At 40.2% G+C, this 16,046-nt stretch overlaps 1 protein-coding gene across 2 annotated transcripts in view; it reads right to left on the reverse strand.

Annotated features, from left to right (window-relative positions):
* Positions 1–4,516: 4,516 nt before the first annotated feature.
* Positions 4,517–16,046, reverse strand: part of ACTR3 (actin related protein 3) — a 32,995-nt gene continuing 21,465 nt past the window's right edge. For both annotated transcript variants that reach the window (XM_054176845.1, XM_054176841.1), the window contains exons 3-12: positions 14,677–14,801; positions 14,062–14,172; positions 12,394–12,489; positions 11,796–11,903; positions 9,242–9,385; positions 8,368–8,541; positions 7,693–7,785; positions 6,826–6,951; positions 5,488–5,571; positions 4,517–5,085 (exon numbers count right to left, since the gene is read on the reverse strand). In XM_054176845.1, the coding sequence (XP_054032820.1) occupies positions 4,990–5,085; positions 5,488–5,571; positions 6,826–6,951; positions 7,693–7,785; positions 8,368–8,541; positions 9,242–9,385; positions 11,796–11,903; positions 12,394–12,489; positions 14,062–14,172; positions 14,677–14,801 (1,157 nt within the window). In that variant the 3' untranslated portion in view covers positions 4,517–4,989. The remainder of the gene's footprint in view (positions 5,086–5,487; positions 5,572–6,825; positions 6,952–7,692; positions 7,786–8,367; positions 8,542–9,241; positions 9,386–11,795; positions 11,904–12,393; positions 12,490–14,061; positions 14,173–14,676; positions 14,802–16,046) is intronic.

The following is a 16,046-nucleotide window of genomic DNA, read 5'->3' on the forward strand; positions in this document are numbered from 1 at the left end:
TCATGGTGCCTTTGAGGACTAAGAAGAAACACCAGTGCAGGCTTTTTGCCACCTCACACTTCCGTGCATGCATTTTGGATACTTCCAGCTCAGTCACCCACCGCATCCCACAGCCACAGCTCTGCCACAGCTGCACCTAGCTCAGCACTGGGAGAAGAAGGGTGTTTACAGCTGCATGCTGCATCCATCCCTTGCCAGGTTGTCCACTTGCACTTCAAATAAGTGAATCATAGAACCATAGAATCTACAAGGTTGGAAAAAACCTCAAAGATCATCAAGGCCAACCTGTCACCCAAGCCCTCATGACTAGATGACCATGGCTCCAAGTGCCACATCCAGTCCCCTCTTGAACACCTCCAGGGATGGCAACTCCACCACCTCCCCAGGCAGCCCATTCCAATGGCTAACAACTCTCTCTGTGAAGAACTTTCTCCTCACCTCAAGAAAAGATTAAGTAAAGCATTTTGTGTGGGTTTGGGATGCTAATGATGAGCACAACAAGATTTTTAAACCAAGAGAGAAAGGCGGGGGGGGGGGGGGGAGCTAAATATGTACATGGGTGCAAATTGTAATCTCCCCAGTAACAAGCTTTAGGAGGGCAAAACATTTCATTCCAATCTTTTTTTCCATTTAAACATCTGCCTTTTCAATTAAGCTTATACCTCTCATTGTTACTCTGTGCTGGATTGGTTTAAAGTATCTATAAAGGCTAAGGAGAGCAGAGGGGTTTTCTGAAGCTGCCCTTTATGGACAGCAGTGTCTGTCTTACATGACCCCCAGGATGACCCACTCACAGGCAGCCTTTCCATCACCTAACCAGCAACACCAGCTCAAATTTGGATCCAATGTTACAGGTGCAGAAAGAATTATTCCCAGCACACAGGACTGCAATTACTGTCTGGTCTGTTTAAGTATTGATGACTCTCCACTCAGTCCAAGGCATTAGTAAGAGCTAGTCATAGATTTTTAGTTCCTCAACAAACAAAAAGATCAGCCATGGCTCTACAATATAAAAACATCACAAAAGCCTCCTACTTATTTCATTCTAGAAGATTGGCAAGATTTTATTTTACAGCTGCAAGAAAACAACTGCTGTGTAAAGGTTTTGGTTCCCCTTTCTCTTCTACACAAATTATTAACAGAAGTTTAAAGCAACTTCCTTACAGCCATGGTGAGATCATAGAACGGTCTGGGTTGGAAGGGACCTCTAAAGCTCATCTAGTCCAGCCCCCTCTGCAGTAAGCAGAGGCATCCTCAACTAGATCAGATTGCCCAGAGCCTCACCTTGAATATCTCTAGGGATGGGGCCTCTACTAGGCAACTTGTTCCAGTGTTCCACTACTCTCATGGTAAAGAACTTGTTCCTAACATCCAAGCTAAATCTACTCTCATTTGATGCCACTGTCCCTCATCCTATCACTACAAGTCTTTGTGAACACATATTGGAATGAACAAATACAACAAAAGACTGATTACAGAATCAGGGATGTAGGAGGTTAGTGTGTAGGTAGCTAGATAAAATCGCACACACAGCACCAGAGCAAGCTCAGCAGCAACTGGGAAACACACACCACCTCTTCTGAGTGCTGAGGTCTACCAGCAAGGCAATACTGAGATAAACAACACAGCTTCTCTTCAGTGCCTGAGATTTCTAGTTTTGTATACAGACTCAAGAGTTTGTTGCAGAATGTGGTGAAATTACACTGTCCTGAGCTTTTTAGCTACTTCTATTCAGTTTGCCAGCAGGGAACTCTCAAAAGTTGGGGAAAAAAAAAAAATCTCCTGGCCTTAGACCTGAACATTACAAATTAATGATGAAAACGCTGGTAGTATCTGCACTTCCCCCACTGAATACAGCTGGAATGCAAACCCCACCTTATTTTACACTTGGCAGCAATTCCTACTCTCAGTCTGACAGCTTTCATGCTCAGATGTCAACTTTTCCTCCCATCAAAGAGCTTGTTTACGAGCTGGCTTGTTTCCTTGACATAACAGCTATTTGCTAATCCAGTTACGGTTGTGCCAGACAGAGTGCAGCTGTAGAGGGCTCCCAGCACCAGGGGGTGCCTATTGCAGTAAAAAACCAATCTCAGACTTGCCTGAAGCAAGTCCACCACACACCATCCCCTCCTTGTGCAGCCTATTCTTTTCCTGTTCCCTCTCTCCTGTCCTGCATGACACAAGCTGCCGTAACACAGTACATGAAAATCACCTGGCTCTACTTGTTACCCACCACCATGCCTGAGAACAGCCAAATTCTGAATACTTGGGTCCCACCACTCTAAGCCAGACAGCTCTGTGCAGAGCAACTCCACCCAAGCCCAGGGCATCTCAACTTACAGCCTGTAAGGGAACCATACAGAACCAGATTTGCTTAAAGAGCCTCACTCTGTGTACCTCTCTGAGCCTCCTCGGATCATTCATGACCACTCAGCTCTGCCACCCAGCCCTCATCCCTTGGGCTCCTTGCACATCAACTGAATTCTACTACTGCCTTTTCACTGACTGCCAGAGCTCCTTTAAAATCATAAAATCATTAAAGTTGAAAAAGACCTTTAAGATCTTAGAGCCCAACCACCATGACCACTAAACTTGGGAGAAGAGACTGACACCAGCCTCACTACAACCTCCTTTAGGTAATTGTAGAGAATAGTAAGATCTCCCCCTTAGCTTTCTCTCTTGCAGATGAACCAATCCCAACTCCCTCAGCCACTCCTCATATGACATACCCTCCAAACAGTACTCAAGCTGTGGCCTCAACAGAGGCCTGAACATGACAGCAGAAGGAAACAATGGAAAATAGATGTCCAGTTTGGGTTCTTGAAGCAGAGCTATGATTATATCCAGGGCTAGCTGCAGCACAATCTTCAGCTAATACAAATGAGGCTCATGCCCACGCTAAGAGTTATGCACAGAATGCATAGGGATGAAGATATCTGCACACAATCCTAGAGGTCTACATGTAGCTGTGAGTGCCAGGAGCTACCACTCAACTCCTCTGCATTTCACTATACTTATGCTTCAGGAACTACTGAGTTTTTCATGTGAATTTTTAAGACTCTGCTCTCTGGAGGGGAAAAAACACACAACCTTGCCTTATCTTCGGGCTGTTGCAGTGTATCAAAAAATCCAGTCACTAGGGCATGATGCAGCTGCAGAACCAGAGGAGTGTTAGAAAAGCACAGCTTAAATGAACATCTTTATTTCACACATATTTGCCTATCAGTCTTTCTTACCACAGTCAGCAGTCATGACTCAAAGTCCCTATTTGAAAAACTCTAAAACCTGTACCATTGAGAGGGAGATCTTAACAATCAGAGTTTTGTAATGTAATTGTTTAGCATGTTCTTGTTTGTGCCAAGGTTGAGTTTGATCCTAGCATGTGAAATTTTATAATGTTTGCCACAAAAGACACATTCCCATATTTATCCTTGTTTTGGAGTCTCATTCATCATGCTTTGACTCAATTGACTCAGAAGCTCAGGCAACTGAAAAATTTCTCTCACAAAAGAAAATCTGAGGCATCTTTACAACGCAGAAGAAACCAAGAGATCGCCCTCTTGTGGTGGTCTTCATAAACAACCTTAACTACATTAGTGAGCTCAGACATGTCTATAGAAGAGTTTTCTTTCACCAGTTGACAGAAATTGTAAATCATTCCATCCAACACATGAAGCATTCTTCCTAGAAAGAATGAGAATGAGAATGTTTTCACTTTATTTTTATCTACATGGTATTTTCTTGCAGAAAAACCACAGAGATTGAAAAGGCAGTGCTGCCTCCTGTATACCACCACTTGAGAGAGTGTGTGGAGGGGAAAAGTTACAGAACAAAGTAGATGAGCAAACCTAACAACAGAGGAGGTGTTAGGTTTATATAGGCAAGTGCTATCTAGATGAACACAAACTGCAGTTCTAAATTGCTCACACTTCAGCTGACACAATGCACACAAAGACCTCTACCTTACAGACCAACCTTACTCTTCAAAAAACACAGCGGATAAGTAGCAACCCATACTCACAGCTTCCCAGGGAAGGAGATGAACAAGTCTGACAACAACATAAAAAGAAATTTTGTGCCTTTATTGGAATGGTGTTAGGCTTTAAATACACCAATTTCGATAACCTGATTATTTGGTTTAATTAGAAATGACACTACAGAACTGCAATACTGGTCCAACAGTCTTGTCTTTACCTCCTTTTTTTCCTTTTCTTTTTTTTTTTTCTTTTCTTTTTTTTTTTTTCCTTTTTGTTTTTGTTTTTTCCTTCTTTTAAAGCAAGAGAGAGTATGAAAATGCACCAAGTAATCAGAAAGCACTAGCAGGCGTCGGTTAATCCAAGATACTAGCTTCTTAGTTCCAAAAGCACTCGCATTGTATGGAACCCAGGATTTAGACTGGTCATGATTTGCAAGGAGTAGTTGCATGAGTCATGACTACTTCTTCTTTTTTTCTTTTGTTTTTTTTTTTTTTAATTTACTTTCAAGTTGGTCACTGGCAATTGTATTTTATTTTTTTTTTTCTTTTCTCCTCAAATATTACAGTTTCATATTTGTCCTCAAAGTATAAAAAAGTATGAAATATAAACAAGCTCCGGCGCTGCGCCCGTGAAAGGGTGCAACGGAAGCATTAAGAGAGCTGACTATCTACACACCATCAAATCCCATCAAATCTTGGATAATCCACTAATATACAAAATATCAGGGCACAGAAAGAACTAAAATCCACTTTTTGTTGTTGTTGTTGTTGTTTTGTTATGCACAGGTTCAAATAATCAATCTAAAGAAAGAAAGGTGATCGTTTTGGCTTTCCACTACATCCGCATGTTGAGACACTTAGTAAAATAATCCTGCTTGTGTTTGGTCTTTTTCTTATTGTCAAGTCATGTGTGTTATATTAATACCAGCCATCAGACAAACAAGTAATCAGAAAGACTCCTCCTCCTCCTCCTCCTCCCCACCTCCCTATCCCTGACCCCTCTGAGGTCAGCTTTAAGACATGACTCCAAACACAGGGTTGTGACGACAGATGCTAGGACCAATCTCTTCATAATCTTTTTTGGTATGGCATACTTGGTAGAATTCAGGCTGTAAAAGGAAGGAGAAAGAAAAAACAAACAATTAGTCATTGCCATGTACACTTTATATTGCTAGGATATTTATATAACTAATGGGGAGATAAAAAACCCCACCCAACCAAAAACTACAGGTAACTTGGAAGTCCGGAAAGGAACAGTACATCACACACGGCTAAACAGCAAACGATGTCTTTTGCACTATTTAGCAACACACACAAAGCTGTAATTCAGCTTTCACTTGCCTTTTCAAGTCTTTAAAGTCTAATGCAAAAACTTCAAAGGGGGCAGAGATGGTCTATTTGCTACCCTTGGCCTATCAGAAATCACCCAGCTGCATCTGAAGTGTGAAGCTGAGAAATCCAAAAGCGTAACCAGAAAGACTAAAACACCCTCAGCTATGCAGCTAACTTACCGTGGAAGCCAGCATTGATCCTCCAAACCAAACAGCATATCTTTGCATATGGTGTGTAATGACTTGTACATCAATGGGCTTAGGCTGTAAAAGGGGAAATAAAAAAAGGAATCATGAGAAGTCACTTTTGCTGATAAAAAAGCAAAGAGTGTATATTTCAAGCTTACTTCTCACAGTATTTACTTGGATGCTGGGTATGTAAATTTACAATTATAGCATCAGACTGTCTACTGAACATTCCAGACTAAGAAACAGCTCTTGCTTTTAAATTGCCAGTTGCCTGCTTTATCAGGCATTAAGCTACTTCCATTCAGACCAATTTTCTCCCAGGTGCTCTGCTACAGTGTTCCTCTTTAATTATCCACATTCTGTTTTCTAATTAAATTCTTGAGGGACTGTTCATGCCTGCAGTTTTAAGAAGAACAGATCCATACTACTTGGCCCTTAAAAAACCAAAACAACAAACCACAACACTTTAGAAAGCTAATTTTTAAGTTCCATGAACAAATCTGAACAATTTGAAAACATACCCAAAGATCACTGGTAATAGATGTGCAAAATTCAAGCCAGTGATTATATCAGAGGTAGTTATCCAGTTTATCCAGCTGAAACTCAGAAAGTTTCAAGGATGGAGGCTGCACAACCTGTCTGGGTACTTGTTCCAATGCCTGATTACCTCCACAATAATAAACTTCTCCTTTTATCCAAGCTGAATCTTTTCCATTTCAATTTCTATCTGTGGTCTCTCATGCACCCACCACTCAGAACCAGCAAGGCTTTTTTCCCACCTATACTAAGGGGCAGCTAGTTGGGAGTCCCAAAGCCTTCTCTTCTCTAAAGAAGCCAGTTGCCTCAGCCTTTCTTCAAGGACAAGTGCTCTAGTGCTCTGACTACCCTGGTGGCTCAACAATGAGCTCATTCCATCTCTCTTATTAAGTTCAATAGACTGAGGATGATGATTTGCAACTGGTCGCTAAACACCAAGCACCAAAAAATGCTGGGGAGTGACCACCTGGTTTTATGTAACATCCAGAAGTCCCATCTTTTTGTTAGGTGAGACTGATTCACTTCAACAATAAAGGACAGGCAGCACAAGTGCATACCTGGAGAAACAGTACTGAGGCTTTCTACAATGAAAGGATTATGCAAGTATTTCCCAACACCAGTCCAGGATTCGCTACAGTACACAAAACTCTGAAAAGCCTCTGTAAGAACTTTCAACGAAAATAAAGACATTTCAGCAAGCAAGAGCATCATTCCAGTACATTATTTTGGCATGCTCCAGGTATACAAAGAAGGGAAAGATGCTTGGTAAACACATTGGCTGCAAGAACTAACCTTCAGTCTGCCACCACTAAGTTCTTCACTAAGTTTCAGTCTGGCATCAACAGTCCTTTTCAAGTCTCGCTGTAAACGACGACCAAAGTCCCTGAACATGGTTGAGCCTCCAGAGAGGACAATATTCTGTGGTGAGCAACAAAAACAATTAACTGCCCCTGAAAATGTAAGTCTCCAACTTCATCCAGTTTTAGATTCTAAATACAGTTTTTAAAACTACAGTTAGGAAGTACGCCTTTAAGTTTTAAATTATCTAGCACTTAAGCATGACAGATACGAATTCACAAAGAGGCTGTCAGATTAAAATTGCCTCTGCTTTAAAATCCATTTATATCTTAGTACACCTCACTTCTTTCACTCACAGTTCTGTTCTCCTTATTCCTTTTATTTTATTTTCTTTTTAAAAGGGGTTGAATCATGACGAGGGGTTGGTCTCTCCTTTCAAGCAACCAGCACCAGAACAAGGGGACACAGTCTCAAGCTGCGCCAGGGGAAGTTTAGGCTTGAGGTGAGGAGAAAGTTCTTCACTGAGAGAGCTGTTAGCCATTGGAATGGGCTGTCCAGGGAGGTGGTGGAGTCACCATCCCTGGAGGTGTTTAAAGAGGGGAATGAACGTGGCACTTGGTGCCATGGTTCAGTCACGAGGTCTGTGGTGACAGGTTGGACTCGATGACCTTTGAGGTCTCTTCCAACCTTGGTGATTACTTGAAAAAGGCCAGCTGAACAACATAAAGCCTGCTGCATGTTGGACTCGCTTCTAGAAAAAGGTTCACTTAGTTGTGGGGAGTTTCAAACAGCTGATTCAATGAAGAGCACAATCCTTCTGAAAAAAAGTATTGAAAAAAAAATGGCATTACCACTACTGACCTTATACAGAGGACGTCTAACATCAATGGGACAATTCTGAATAACTTCATCTACTACTTCTGAGATAGGTTGTGTGAAGTCAGGATTAGCAAACTACAAATCAAGAAGAAAATCAAGATGAGTCAACGTGTAGGATCACATACTGCAAAGGAAAGGGGATAAAACAGGCAAAAAAACCCCCTCCAATTATGCAAGAGACGTCATGAAAACCCATAATGGAAAGTAATTATGTTAGCTCTTTTTGCTGCCACTTACACAGGGGCTGAAATAGCAAGCCTAAAGCATCCGTTTTGCTAGCTCTTCTCTTAATTTTTATTAGCCATAACAGGTCAAAGGATACTGGCCCTTCTCAGATGCTGAGCACAGAGCAAAACTGTGCAACATGGAAAAAGGTGCAACAGAAGAGTGTAGGAGGACTGGGGGGCATATGGCATTGAAAAGGCTTTATTCCATTGCAATTTTTCTCAGCACTGGAAGAGGGACTGAGGATATAAAGGCAAGATGACAGAATACTGAGAAACTTGACTTTTCAGACATGGTACAATGCACCTGAGACATGGAAATTCAATAAAAACCAGGAGGTGAAAATGTGGGGTTAGTAAACCGTTTACTTACAACATTGTTTAGTGCAAGACACCAAAAACAAGGAGTGTGGACAATTCAAATCAAACTTACCTCAGGATGGAAGAAAATCTCTGGCCCCAGGAATCTCTCATAGCCAACATCAATGGTAAATTCTTTCTTTGAGATAGCATTAATTCCAGTATACTGTTTAATCCACTTTGTACCATCTGTGTCATACTTGTTAAATTCTTTTACTAAGTCAGGGCAAACATAACTAAAGCGTTCCTGAAAATTGAATATGTACAGTTAGAAATATCTTCTTAGGTATAGCAGAGAAGATGGTATGAACTTTAAAATTTAAGTGTAGTAATTTCAACTTTGAGGAGTTTTACACTGCCAGATAGAGAACAGGCCTCAAAAATGGCTGAGCTGACATTTACTGTACACAATCAGATAATAGCTCTGCTACGACAAATCATTCCTGTGCAGCACTGAAAGCAGCACATCATGCTGAGCTAAATTGCTTCTATTTTTCCCCTAAACTTCTATGATTGTGATAAATGAGTTCTAAAGTATATTGAAGAATTGGCACAGAAACAAGGTTTGAGTGTGCTTTAAGCTGAACGTCTTTCAGAATGCCTTTGTACTACAAAAAAAGAACATATCAACATTCAGAAAGTAATTACAGCTCTTTACATTACACATGCCACCAAGAACATTTCCTACTTAGTATTAGAATAATAAGGCAGGGGAGGTGAAAGAGGAGACAAGTGAAGAGTGAAATTTTAGGCTAAATAGAGTACAAGCCAAGTGTATACCTCAAGTCCAAGGTATTTCATGTTGTTCTATCATTTAGACACTTGTACATGATTTAGAAGCAGAGCACTACTACTTGGAAGAACAATGATTTTAAGAGATGATTGCTTTTTAAAAATAGCTACCAAATCACCTAAAATAGCCTTCATGCCTGCAATGTTCACATTACCTTCACTGCTTTAGCTGTTTCCAAAGATTGTTCAGGAGGAATTCCTACTTCTCTCTCCCTCAGCAGCTGCTGAATGAAGTATGTGATATCACGCCCGGCGATTGGAATGTGTTTGATACAGCTGCCGATCACGTAACCTTCAGCCTGTAAATAAGACAGAAAGAAATCCTTTCAACAAAGCTTAGGAGGGAGAGGGAAAGGCATGGACTATGCACTCCTGCTCACTACCTGCAGTTGTGAGACCAAAGCCCTTTAAGACTGGCTAATTACCAGAAATTCAATTCTTCGGTAGCTTTATTTTACTTGTAAAGTGTTTGCATTGGTTCATAATTCTTACAAGGTTAGGAGGAACAGAAAGGTCACTAGTACATAAGGCAGACAAATAGCTATACTCACTATTCCTTGGCCTTTATTTTCTCTTCAAAATGAGGTTGCTCTTACCAAAAAGGTCAAGCAACCTTGTATCATGAAATATTACTTTAGAATAAATGATGTGGCTCTGCAGTCACAGCCACTGATGCAAGACGTGACAATCCACATGAACCAAAATTAACTTTCTGAAAGCAGGGAGAAAATGCATCATTTCAGCACATTAATTGAGACTGCTTAGAACATCAGACTGGCCCATCCTCATCCATCTGTCTACCCTTGTAAGTCACACTCGCCCTAGGGGCCAGTTACCAGGGCATTAAAAATACCTGGTCTAAATGCAGAAAGTGCGTGCTCCTTCAGCCTCACTAGACCTGCTACATCCAGACATCATACTAAGATTAAATGCTTGAAACTTCCTATATACATCTTACATGCCTACAAAAAGTTATTTCCAACATAGGAAATAATAAAGTAATAAAAAATGGACCACTGTTGCTAGCTTCACTAGAGGTAAGTGGTTGTTAATTCCTCTTTATCAGTTTCATTATAGAAGTAGTATATACTAGTGCTGTTAATCAAAAATTCCAGAAAATCAAGTCTTATTTGAAAGAGGCCACCTTGGATGAACAGTCTGAACAGAGATTTAGCCACAATATTCTGCCAAGATTCATAAGGAACAGCTGCATTAGAGCATGTGCTTCACCACCACCGATGCTACTATTTGGTCTAACAAATCGTTTTTTTAATTGAATCTACTGTGGCACAAAAAAGCTCTGCATAGATGTTAATCTTAAAAGTGCAATCTAGCTTCACTTTGAAAAGAAAGAGGTGTCTGGTGTGCAGGCATGCATTTAACTTTCCAAGGGAAGATAGGCAGACATACTGTCAGCCACTTGAAATAGAAGAGCACTATTCAACACTCAAATTCCAAGTATGTAGCTTTGTAAAAGGAAATACATACCTACAGCAAAACCAATTTAACACTTAAACTACAGCTGTAAAGGTTAATTGTTTACTAAAACATCATAAAATCATACTAGGTTTGCTTTTAATAACTTGATATATTGGAACAGATATTCAACATTAACCAACCTCTGGGGTTGTGGGGTTTTTCAGATCAGGAAGGAACTCTTTCTTTTTGCTTGGACTGCTGATGCAGGATAGCATACTACTAAACACTGGTCACAGATGGAGAAAAATTGAAACAATACTACATCTGCCCTCAAATAGGTTGTATGACTTCTATTTGATATGTCAATTAACTGAATCAAAAAAGTTTCCAAGCTTTTTGGACTGACTGTTGCTAAGAGTATATTCACTCTCATGAACAAAACAAACTGGAAATATTAATTTCATTGGTCTCGCAGCACAGCCTTGGTGTGGCAGTTTAGGCTGGATGCCTCCTGCTGCTGCCACACAAGATACAACTCTGGTGTCCCAAGTGTCCAGTCCAGTGGGTGGACACAGGAAATAGTGTATTTCATTCCCATAATGTCCTGCTCCCTATAAAACTGTCAGCACAGCCTCACACTTCCTCTTCCCTTGCTGCTCCCATGGGAGATGCTCCCTATGTGGTAATGGAAGGGCAGTTATCTCAAAGCCTCTTAGGCCTGGTTAGGCCTAATGCCAGGAAGAGAAGGGGGAAGGGCAATCTCAGATCTGGCCAGCTGAGATTAACCTAACAGTTGAGGGGGGAAGGAAAGAGCCCTGGGGGTTTTGGGTATACCCTCAGGTAGGGAGAAGGGAAATCCTGGGATGCTTCTGGGTGTGATGTAAGGGACTCTGTACACTTTGGGATCTCTTTTGTCACTGTGCTTGTAGCTCTCTGCAAAACATTCGCTGCTTTTCCATTTAAACTTTCCATCACTTCTGCAATCCATTTGTGTGATTCTCATTTTTTCTGCCCTGGTGGGAGGCAAGGGAGGATCTGCCTCTAACCCAGGACACCTGGCAAATCACCTTCTAAGTCACTGAAAGACAACATGTCCGGACAGACTCAGGGTACAGAGAAGCTCTTTCAGAGTTTGCTCACTACAAAATAAACAAAAGCCCATATCTACAACCCTGGAAGTTACCTGGCATTTTTGAAGGCTTCACTCTGCATAGCTCTAAACTTCAGAGAAGTTACAGAACAAACTGTTCCCCAGTTAAATTTTTTTCTGCAGTTTTTATGCATACTTACCACAGGAATAACATGAGTGACACCATCACCACTGTCTATAACTGTGCCAGTCAGTGTTCGTTCTCCTACTTGTCTTGACGTCCAAGATGCAGCTAAGGCAAGGACAGCCTTGTAAAACAACACACAAAAGCCAAATCTTAATGAAAGCATGGCACTGCTGATCCCACCTTCCAGCAGCCCTCCCTGGAATACCCAGACTAACACCCACATGGTGACTTACAGCATGGAAAGTTTAGAAAAGAGAGGCTGTATCATAAATGTACGGTTTGACTCCAGCCTGATACTTTTTTAGCCATGCCCAAACATCTTTTTGCTGCTTCATATAAAGAGAGATTCAATTCTTGGTCTTGTTGGATGTTTTTTATTTATGATGCAACAGACACTATAGAGCTTAGAGACCACCTTCTATACAGGTAACAGAGGAATAGTAGCTAGCTAAGGGACCACAAAATCAGTGCATATCAAGTACATGACAGTGAAACTGCTAGCCAGAAGTACATAGAAGTATTCTAAACACCATTCATACAGTTCTCAGTGAAAGCAGCTTCAGCTCAAGCAGAAATACTGTAGCTCTTACTTTTAGCAGCCCTGCCCTTACCTGAACAGCAATATATAGCCCTGGAACATTGAAAGACTCGAACATGATTTCAGCAGTATATTCTCTATTTTCCGGTGTATTTAAAGGAGGCTCAGTCTGTGAGACAAAAGAAACCCCAAGTTTCACTTAGATTTGATCAAACACTTTAAAAAGAAAAGAAGAGGAAAAAACAACCAACCAACAAGCACAACAGAACACCACCAAACCTCAATTTTGAGAGATGAGTCATTCAACAACAATAGCATGTAACAATACTCATGTGCAAAGAGTGTTTTTAAAGGCAAATGGTGTGATTAAGAAAAAAATCTAGAAACTCTTATGGCATTAACAGAATTTATGCAGATTGTACTGTAAAAACATGATGATTGGAGTGAAAACAGAAAAACAGAAGTTGAATAAGAACTTCATAGTAATTACTGCTTCAGAATTTACATCAAAGGTCCCATTTGTGGGTGAGTTAGCTCCTTACTGCTTTTTTACTTCACTTGAAAGAATCAAAGGCTATCAATCAAAATGAGTCAAAAGACAAAGGCTTCAGCACACTTAAAGAATGACAGCTATTTTAAAAATTCCTCAGTGATTTATTAATAGGAAAAGCTGGCTCTCTTCAGAAGGCAATCACTAGAAAACAAATTGACGTAATCAGCTGTAGAGATGTACTCAACAGAGAAGCTAGCAACATAAAATACACAATGATAGTATGCTAGAATGTTTATTAAAGTTCCAAACACAATTAATATTGTCTCTCCTCTGAAGGAGCATTTTGGATAAGGCTACAGAATATTTCACAAACTAAAAATAAAATCAGTCTTTCATTGTATCAGCTATGTAACAGATGGGTTAGAAGAGGAGGAAGCCAAACAAAAATGACAGGACAAGGGGCCACTGCAACAGACAAATCCTAAGTACGAGGGGAAAAAAGGGAATGTGAGGGTGATCAAATATTGGAAAATGGGTTCAGAGTTGTTATGGCATTTTGATCCTTGGAGACATTCAAAGCTTGCCTGGATGCAGCCTTGAACAACTGAACCTAATCAGATCTGCTGCAAGAAGATGGTTGCATTACACATTCTTTAACAAACATGGCCAATACCTCTAGTTCCAAATTTGCTCTATAAGCACTAGACTAACATTACCTATTTCAATGGCCTAGCGTAAAATAGTAAGGAATAGCAGCTGCTTCAGAATACCATTGACATTATTTCACATCTAATCTGCCCAAAGATAAGAATCAAGCCTTCTGATTTCATTCAAAGCCACATACATTAAAAAGAAGAAATCACATTCTAGATATATCATCCAGGTGGCAGAGCATTGTAAAAACAAAACGATCACAATTATGCAGTCAAAACACACAGGTACTTTTTCACCTCTAAAGATGTAAACTTGGTGACTAAATTCAGTGGATAAGTAAGGGGGTGGAGGGGAAGTGATGAAAGAAAATTTGGAAGGAAATCAGGAGAGGAAGAAAAAAAAATTTGCATTCTGACACCTTCAGATAATTCAAGAACCTGGGTGGGATAAGCTGGGTCACAAAAGTTCCAAGTAGTTTAATCTTTGCTTGTGGTGGTATGTGCAATAATTCTTAAGCGTGAACATGCTTATCTTAAACTGAAGCATTCTTATTTGTCATATACAATTTCACAAGCAAGATCTACTTTTACCTACCAAAAGAAAATAATGATCCTCGGGTTCTGCCCTTAGATACTTGAAGATTACTTGCTCCATAAACCTCTCCATCAAGTCCCAGTCTTCAACTATACCATGGCGGATGGGCCACTGTCGCAGAGGAGTAACAAAACAGGATTTGAACCACAATTTAAAGGAATAAAAATAAAGAAATTACAGAACTGTGTCTTCAACTGCAGTAAAATCATATGATCTACAGATGCAAGAAACCTGGCACTACGTTCTCCCTATTCCCATCTGATACTTCTTCCAAACTCAGATTCCAACCTTGAAAGGCAGAGACAAGGGTTCCCCAGCCCTGCATCCTGACTCTGACGCTGCTGATGGAAGAACATGGAGGCACGTGGTATTTCCGCTTAACTTTCCCAGCCTCCCTTCACTTCACAAGCAGTCTATATTGACATACTGTGCTGCAAATTCCCACAGGCTCCTGAAGGTCAACAAAACTAACAGCAAGCCTTGTTTTCCAGTAAAACAGAGGTAGTAACAAAATACGATTAAAGCTAACCCAAACAGCATTCTTCAGAAGCAGCTTGCTGTATAGCTGAAGCTTTCTAAAGAGTACTGGGAAATTTTAAACATCTCTTTTAATACCTTGGTTGCATAAGTTGGTTTTTCTATTGCTTCATCCCCGATAAAGAAGTCTAAGTCATCAACACCTTTCAAAACCCTCCTTTGTGCTTGATCGACCACTTTTGCTGACTCTTTGATAGCAATACCTGCAAGAGAGCACACAAACAGTATTGTACATCACATACCCTACACTAAGAAATAGAAAATTCCAGCACTGGAAAACAGGAACACACTGCAATTGTATCCATCCTTTGTCTCAGGCATAAGCACAGCACAACCAAATAAAACAGGTATTCTGAATTCTTATCACAGGTAAACAGAATTAGGATTTATGAAGTAATACGATAGAGACCTAAATACAGACTTAAGACACTCAGTGTGCACTCAGGGAGATAAAACCATGAAAAGAATTACTAAGACAGGATACAGATGACATTTTATTCAACAAGTGCTAATTTTCTGCACTCAGCTAATAACAATGATTTTTTTTTTCAAATATAATGCAGTTACAGAAGTTGTATGAAGAGAAAGAAAGAAAGAAAACACATTGCCATTACATAAATGGATGATTTCACTTACACTGACTTCTAAACATATTATCACAGTGAGATATGGCCTGCAGAAGGGATCAAATAGCAACTAAAGAAGCTCAAAAATTGTGGAAAGAAGATAGGAAATAAGCAGCAGAAGAACACATAAGGCACACAGAAGAAGAAAATTGTGAAGAAGCAGAGGGGATATCTGTAGAAGGACAGAAATTTGTATTGCCACATGATGCACCTTTAGATACTCTAAAATGCATTTCACAAACTATATTTAATTTCTCCCTGCAAATCCTAACTCCTATATTATTCTTAAGAATAGGGTGAAGAATTTCATTTCATGTGGCCATAACACTCTCCTTCACTTCAAGGAATAACTGAGAGAAGTGAAAAGCTTGTATCATAGCAATTTATTCCTTCCAGGATAATTACTCATCATAAATATAGTAGAAAAGCTTTTAATGAGAAAATTACTGGCTATGGCTAAACACAGGATCCTGGAAAGATGGATCAGTGATATCACAGGGACAGAGATGTTCTCTTTCTTCATCATCTGTATCAGCCCCCTGGCTACCAGGGCTGCAGTGCCAGCAAAAACTCTTGTTGTTTTTGCAAGTCTTAGTAATTTCTTTTAAACGCTGTCTTACATAGAATAGACCAGGTTGGAAGAGACCTTCAAGATCATCACGTCCAACCCATCAACCAATCCAACACCACCTAAACAACTAACCCATGGCACCAAGCACCCCATCAAGTTTTTTTACACAGATGAGGAAATTCATATATCCAACCAGCATTATTATCAGCCTCAATTTCTCAAAGGTTCTGATCCAAAACATCTGTCAAAGG

The sequence above is a fragment of the Dryobates pubescens genome, chromosome 2 (genome assembly GCF_014839835.1).
Source record: "Dryobates pubescens isolate bDryPub1 chromosome 2, bDryPub1.pri, whole genome shotgun sequence".
Taxonomy (NCBI): Eukaryota; Metazoa; Chordata; class Aves; order Piciformes; family Picidae; genus Dryobates; species Dryobates pubescens.